The 7810-nt window shown below is 35.3% G+C and overlaps 1 protein-coding gene across 1 annotated transcript; it reads left to right on the forward strand.

The window, feature by feature from the left end:
• Nucleotides 1-7583, forward strand: LOC107417151 (E3 ubiquitin-protein ligase COP1). Its single transcript, XM_048471943.2, has 13 exons — nucleotides 1-569; nucleotides 821-898; nucleotides 1009-1164; nucleotides 1440-1796; nucleotides 2185-2342; nucleotides 2467-2532; nucleotides 3078-3156; nucleotides 4494-4649; nucleotides 4808-4906; nucleotides 5613-5717; nucleotides 6163-6342; nucleotides 6848-6958; nucleotides 7039-7583. Exons 1-13 carry the CDS (start codon nucleotides 264-266, stop codon nucleotides 7207-7209), a joined length of 2022 nt encoding a protein of 673 aa, XP_048327900.2. The 5' UTR covers nucleotides 1-263; the 3' UTR covers nucleotides 7210-7583.
• The last annotated feature ends 227 nt before the right edge of the window (nucleotides 7584-7810 follow it).

Consider the following 7810-nt stretch of genomic DNA (forward strand, 5'->3'; position numbering starts at 1 on the left):
GAGCCCAGGAAGCAGTAGGAGGAAAGCAAAAGATCACGTGGACTAATTTCACCCTCACAAACAGAAAAGTGGGTCCCAACACATTCTCTTTCCTCCTTTTCTCTCAATCATCTCTGTTCTCCGAAAACCACCCACACACAGAACCAGAGGGTAAAAACAGACGCCCGAGCAGACCAACCAACCAGCTCAGCTTTAGAGAGAGGAAAAAATTTCACGAAAGCCTACAGACAGAGAGAGACAGAGAGAGAGAGAGAGAGAGAGAGATGGACGAGAGTTCAACTGGGGCTTTAGTCCCGGCGGTGAAACCCGACCCGAAACAGCCGTCGGGTGGGGAACCGGAGGATCCGAGAGCAGAGGCGGCGGCGGCCGAGGCGGGGTTGGCGGAGCTGGACAAGGATTTTCTTTGTCCGATTTGTATGCAGATGATAAAGGACGCTTTCTTAACGGCTTGCGGTCACAGTTTCTGCTACATGTGCATTATCACCCACCTCCGCAACAAGAACGATTGCCCTTGCTGTGCTCATTACCTCACCACCAACCAATTGTTCCCCAATTTCTTGCTTGACAAGGTTCGTTTGCTTACTTTTTCAAAAATATTCTTTCTTTTTTTTTCCTTGGATTTTCAGATTACTGAATTTTCGGTATCTATGAAAAGAATATGATGCGTCTCTTTTTTGTTGTTGTTGTTGTTGTTGTTGGTTTTTTTATTTTTATTTTTTTTTTATTTTTGGTTGGTTTCGAAATAAATCTATATGGGAATGCAATGCAGCTTACTGTTGTATATTGGTTTCTTCTTCTTCTTCTGTAAACTCATTTGTAGCTACTGAAGAAAACTAGTGCCCGGCAAATATCAAAGACTGCAAGCCCTGTGGAGCATTTTCGTCAGGCAATTCAACATGTAATACCCATTTCTCTGGTGAATTATTGGTTTTTTTTTTCTTTTTTTTTTTTTTGAATGTAATGGGAAATTGGATTTCTTTGTGACACTTTGCTTTGTTGATTAGACAGGGTTGTGATGTGTCAATTAAGGAGCTAGACATCCTTTTGGCACTTCTTGCAGAAAAGAAGAGGAAAATGGAACAGGAAGAAGCTGAGAGAAATATGCAAATACTTTTGGACTTCTTGCATTGCTTGAGGAAGCAAAAAGTCGATGAGCTCAGAGAGGTGCTTTGCTTTTTATGTGAATTAATTGGAGCTGTCTGTTTATTAGTGGGTCATTCTTTTTACCCCTTTTGTTCCAATTATGCTAATGGTTATTGTGAGTTTGAAGTTTATTTGTTATAGCTCATATTTAACCCGTCTTGCTTGTGTTTATTAGATGTCTAACTTCTAGAAGATCTTGGTACTTCTGGTGAAATGGAATTTATTCTCACTGTTTTAACGGAATATTATTTGAATAACTTCGAATTGTAAGTTAATGGGATTTCATTGTATTGAAGGTGCAAACCGACCTCCAGTTTATCAAAGAGGACATAAGTGCTGTAGAGAGACATAGAATAGATTTGTATCGTGCAAGGGATAGGTACTCTTTGAAGCTGCGGATGCTTGGAGATGATTCAAGTGCAAGAAAACCATGGGCTTCATCAGTGGATAAGACCAACAGCGGTCCCATGTCCAGTTCGTATAATCTATATGGTGGAATGTCTACTGCAAATATGCAAATTAAGAAAGTGGATGGAAGGGGTCAAGTAAGCTCTGGTGGACTCCAGAGAAAGGATGGTGTAAGTGGATCAGATCCACAGTTTGTCAACCAGTCGGGTCTTGCTATTGTGAGAAAAAAGCGGGTCCATGCACAGGTCTGTCACTTTACATGGTTTTGTATGGACAAGTTTTGGTCAATGCTTGCTTTTTTCTTTCTCTTTACAGTTTTTTGTGTCTGGTAATTATTACTTCTATGTTAGAAGTTCAACATGAGTTGGTGGTTGGAGTTGGATGATGGAAAAGTACTAAAGGGTCAAAAAAACTTTGAAGTGCATTGGTTGAATTCCACCTAAACTCTTTTTTGATGGGCTCCTCTACTTGCTTTTTCAAGCTGCTTGGGATTGGCTATATGTATTTTTTATGATTCTGCATATTAATGAGTGTTGCATATTTGTATGACATTAGTACTTGGAATGAAACTAGACACTTTAATTTTACTTCGTTCCCATCTAGATGTATTCTCATTTTCATCTCTTGCTGCAGTTTAATGACTTACAAGAATGCTACCTGCAAAAGCGACGTCAGTTGGCGAATCAACCATATAACGCTCTAGAAAGGGATAAAAATATCATACAAAGAGAGGGTTATACTGCAGGTTTGGCAAATTTCCAGTCAGTTTTAACCACATTCACACGGTATAGGTATGTATGGATGCTGATATCTAGTTTCTTTTGTTAGATTAGATTTTCAAATGAGCAATATTACATGGTCATCTTTTTATTGATATCCTGTTGACTTGCGTAATTCTGTTTTCTATTGAAACAGCCGATTGAGGGTCATTGCTGAACTTAGACATGGAGATCTCTTTCATTCGGCCAATATAGTGTCAAGGTGATCATTTAATTCTGTTAAATGTCATGTAGACCCCTCCAATTCAGTATTTGATATGTCAGATATGATCTTTCTACATGTTAATTATTGTAGCTTCTTATTTCTGGAAATGAATTTTTTTAATGGAAAACCTAATTTTTTTATGCTGAGTTTCATATGTTAGATTAAAATTCAATATTAGGTTGGATGGGTATTGATCATATCCCATACTTTCATATTCACCAAATCTCATATACCAAACTTAAAACCTGTAGGGAGACATCTATCTATTTATCATGTAACTTTTGCACTATGTGCACATAATGATAGCAAAGGGATTTTTTTCCCATTGGGAGGGCAGCAGTATGGGTTGCTGCCAGGTGGAAATGAGAAAGATGACAGACTTTGTTATGCTTTCATTCTGGTATTTGTAACTATAATTAAATTGATCTTTGTCTGTGCTAACAAAGTCACTCTCAAGTTTTTGATGTGACTTCTTTTGTGTTTTGCATTATTTTGTATTAAGTAGTTTTCTGAACCTCATAAAATATCCTGTCTTATTTCAGCATAGAATTTGATCGCGATGATGAGTTATTTGCTACTGCTGGGGTGTCACGGCGCATAAAAGTTTTTGACTTCTCCACGGTACTATCTTAATTTTTAATTCATTTTTGGCCTTTACTATTGGTTCAGTAAAATGGTTGTTATCAGTAAGAAGCACGTCTCTATGTGTGTCATATGGTCAATTACTAAAGGAGAGGGCTCGGAAGAGAGTTTTGGCTTTGCTGGTTGATATCATTTCCTCAATAGTCAATATACTCCAATTCCTTTACATTTTCTGTGTTAAGTTTCTAAGTAATTTTTGACAAACCATAATACCTATTTAGCTTTAGATTTTTAAGAGTATTGAATTTTGAAAATGTCAATATAATGATGTAGCATTAAATCTCTGAGTTGCTTGGTTAAAAGCCTATTCAAACCTATTTATTCAAATGAGCTGAGTTCATTCCCCTAGTTTAGCTCATTTATGTGAGTCTAATCCAACCAAGCTGGCTTGGTTAATCTTATGAAATAGGATAATTTGTGATTCTGTAGTTTTTTTAAGCTTCAATTGCCTTTTATAATTTATGGCCCAAATACACCTTTAGTACCCAGAGTTTTTCTAATGTTAGCAATCAAATGTATAATCTTGCACGGGAACTCTACTTTAATACACTAAATACAGTTTAGAATAAGACCTAATGAAATTGATGGAAAAAGAGTTGCATGTTTTCACGAACTATCTCATCAATAGTTGACAATCTGATGTTGGGATTTTTCTTCTTTTATCATCAATAATTGACTATCTGATGTTGGGATTTTTCTTCTTTCATATTTGATTTCTAATAAAAATAAATTACTCTGCATTAATGCATCATTCAAATTAAGCAGTATCTAAAACAACCCAAAAAAAAAAAAAAAAAAAAAAAAAAAAAAAAAAAAGAAGAAGAAGAAGGTAGAAGGTGAATTAGACATGGGATTGGAATATGGTAACATGACAACATGCAACTCATTTTCTTCCAGTAAGTAATTGAAAGATTTTTAGAAGTCCTACTCCTCCATTGGAAAATTTTGAAACTACGTAATACTATTTTATCCATTTTTCAGTTCACTTCGCAACTGAAGACTGTAGTGTACCCTTAGTTTAATTATAAATTTAAAATTTTACTTGGATTGCCTTGAAGGTTCTTGTTGTCCCTCTGATATTGGTATTATCAGATGAGATTTACAGTATTTTCACTTCAAGAACGTTTCATGAGGGCCTTCATTTTGATAGATTTTGGCTGTATGTATTGGGCCCAAGTCAATTTTGGTGTTTAGGAGATTTTTTACTACTGATTAAGCTTGCCATTTAACGACAATGCTTTCTCTATGGACAATTATTGATTTTTACTTATGCAGTTTTACTGATGATGGCTTATGCTTATTCTTTCGCTTTCTAGGTTGTTAATGATCCTGCTGATGTGCATTGCCCTGTTGTTGAGATGCCAACGCGTTCAAAACTTAGTTGCTTGAGCTGGAACAAGTTCGTTAAGAACCATATAGCTAGTAGTGATTATGAAGGCATTGTGACAGTTTGGGATGTAAATACTCGACAGGTAATGGTTACTTGGTTAGAACAATTTTCATTCATTGTTGGTCATGTGATGTTGTTTTATAGATACTTTTATGGTCTTTTCATATGTGCATTTTAGTTGTGTATGCTCGATTTATGATTTTCAATTTCCCCGTACTTTTTGGCCTTCTTTTCTGGCAGAGTCTGATGGAATACGAAGAGCATGAAAAACGTGCATGGAGTGTTGATTTTTCACGTACAGAACCGTCAATGCTTGTATCTGGTAGTGATGATTGTAAGGTAATTTTAGAACTTTTTGATATTGTGAACCAAGTCTTGCTTAAATGCTCAGGTGATCTTTGACTTAGCAATGTACCATCTGTAAATTTTATGTAAACCATCATATAATCTACATAGCTGATAATACTAATTTATGGTAGACCTAAGGTTTTTCTGATTATGCTCATGTATATTTTGGCATTTTTAGAATGTCTTGGCTAACCTAACCAGTCAGTGAAGTCCTTGCTTGCTTAATCACTATCAAAAGAGTAAGAACAAGTGGCCTCATAGACAGTAAACTCACAAACATGAGCTTTATATAAAGGTTTATGGCTCATGGGCGAGGCACGAATAACTTCTCTTCTGTGTGATGATAATGCATCAATAAGAAATGCTAACTGCAACACCCAAAGGAGAAAGTAAAAGTAAGGAGGGAGATCAACAGAGGTACAGCAGATAATCTGTCAGGGTACCTTGATGCTGGTAGATTTGCCATGCACAATTTAAGTTGATACATTTCACCTCCACTTTGCTGTTTGAAAATGTCAAAATTGAAAACAATAACCAGGCATGCTTTTTGTTCTTTGAGGTTCGGCATCTACCATCTGCCATCTGGGATTGAGTGGAAAGTTCTGATTGATTTATGGTGACTTTTATGGCTTTATATTTGTGATAACTAAGGAATTATTCATTTTTAAACTGACCATATCTTTTATATTACAAACAGGTCAAAGTTTGGTGCACAAAGCAGGAAGCTAGTGTTCTTAACATTGACATGAAAGCAAACATATGTTGTGTCAAATATAATCCTGGATCCAGCAATTACATTGCGGTATACTCCTTCATATTAAAATATTGTTAAGTAATGTATACACAAAATCTTTTTGCATTTGTTTTTGCTTTATCTTTAACATTAACTGTTATTTGAGGTGAAACAGTGTCATTGTCTGCTGTTTCTTAAATTAATTTTTTGAATTTCTTGTTCTAATGCACTTGACTAATATGCCTTCCAGATGTGTTATCTTAATGTTGTAATCAACTAGAGAAATATAGGTCTTTGACATTTATGACTTTTCTGTTTCAATATAACTCATTTTGCAATTGTTTAAGAATGCCATAGAAAAAGAATTAGATGTTTGAAATTGGGCTGTAGTATGCTTTAGCATCTCTGACCATTACTAGTCTCATAGTCCTCTTTCTCATTATGTCAATTCTATTTATTGCTTATATTTTGTTCTTGCTATGGAGCATGCAGTATTGACACATTGCTTTTTTAGGTTGGTTCAGCAGACCATCACATCCACTATTATGACTTAAGAAATATCAGCCATCCGCTTCATGTGTTCAGTGGGCACAGGAAAGCTGTTTCATATGTGAAATTCTTGTCAAACCACGAGCTTGCCTCTGCATCAACAGACAGTACTTTACGGTTATGGGATGTCAAAGAAAATCTGCCTGTAAGTAAAACCTTATGAAGCAGACATTTTCTGCTTTAATCATCAAATAACTTTATATATTGAGTTAAAAAGGGTAAACAAGATCATTTTTCACATTATGTTGCTGAAAGGTTATGATTTCACGCGTGGAAACTTTTTTGACTTTGAGAGAGTATTGTGAACTGATAAAGGTGTGTGTATTTAGTACAAGCAATAGCATCCTTTTTGGGTGACATTATGAAAGCAGCATATTTTGAGTGAATGAATAAGAACATAAGAAGATTTATTTAACAAATGTGTAAATGAATATTTTTGTGTTTTGGACAGACAGAACCAGGTTGTAACCTTTGTGTTTTTTCATTAGTGTTTGTTCTGGGCTTCCTTTGTAGCAGCAGACAGCCATATTATTCTGTTTCCTCTCTTTTTTATTTTTTTGTTGTTTTATATTTTCCCCAGTATTTACTTTAAAGACATTTCAAATAACAGAGTCATAAAAGAATCCCACTCTTTTGGTGTTTTTTTGCAGGTTCGCACCTTTAAAGGTCACACAAATGAAAAGAATTTTGTGGGTCTGACAGTAAATAGCGAATACATTGCATGTGGCAGTGAAACAAACGAAGTGTTTGTCTACCATAAGGTTAGTAAAATTTGAAAACTAATCTTATCTCCTTACATGTTCCCTGGAAAATCACTGAAGTTATGGGATCCACATTGCAGGAAATCTCCAAACCTGTAACTCGGCATAGATTCGGTTCTCCTGATTTGGATGATACGGATGATGATGCAGGTTCTTATTTCATTAGTGCTGTATGCTGGAAGAGTGATAGTCCTACCATGCTAACTGCTAACAGTCAGGGAACCATTAAAGTGCTGATTCTTGCTGCCTGAACAACTTGGTAGAAAGAAAAAAGGGGTCTTCCATAGACAAAGAAATTGAGTTGGGAATTATTCAATTCAACAAAAAAAATAAATAAATAAAAGAAAAGAAAAAGAGAAAAATAAAAAATAGAAAGGTGAATTTGGGATAAGCTGTTATTCTGTAATTGAACGTAATAATTGTTATCTTGTACATATCATTGAAATGTAATTGTAAAGGTAGTATAGGTTTTAGAGGGCATGGTTTGTAAATGTTGTTATTCATTAGGCGGCTGTAAGTACTACTCTCCGGGAAGATGGGAACACTATACCATTGATCATTTGAGATACCATTGATCATTTGAGAGAATTAATTGAAACTTTTCACAGCCATGCATTCAGATGAATTTGATTTTGACCAGGCCAATGATAGAAAATCTCTCTCTCTCTCTCTCTCTCTCTCTCCCCTGAATAGTTCAAGGAAAATTTTCCGGAGAAGACGTTTTGAAACAGAATGGAATGGAAATTTCTTGAATATGTAAAATGAATGCTTAAACCTCTAGATCATATTTCTTATATATGCGATTTGATTGGATGTTTGTTTATTCTAGGAAAAATATGTTTTATGGATGAT

The sequence above is a fragment of the Ziziphus jujuba genome, chromosome 4, assembly GCF_031755915.1.
Source record: "Ziziphus jujuba cultivar Dongzao chromosome 4, ASM3175591v1".
In the NCBI taxonomy this organism is placed as follows: domain Eukaryota; kingdom Viridiplantae; phylum Streptophyta; class Magnoliopsida; order Rosales; family Rhamnaceae; genus Ziziphus; species Ziziphus jujuba.

Excerpts from the sequence above, each read along its gene's own strand:
- LOC107417151 (XM_048471943.2), top strand. The coding sequence starts at position 264 with ATGGACGAGAGTTCAACTGGGGCTTTAGTCCCGGCGGTGAAACCCGAC. Across the intron at positions 2,533-3,077 it reads TCGGCCAATATAGTGTCAAG|CATAGAATTTGATCGCGATG; the intron begins GTGATCATTTAA and ends GTCTTATTTCAG. Across the intron at positions 5,718-6,162 it reads GATCCAGCAATTACATTGCG|GTTGGTTCAGCAGACCATCA; the intron begins GTATACTCCTTC and ends TTGCTTTTTTAG.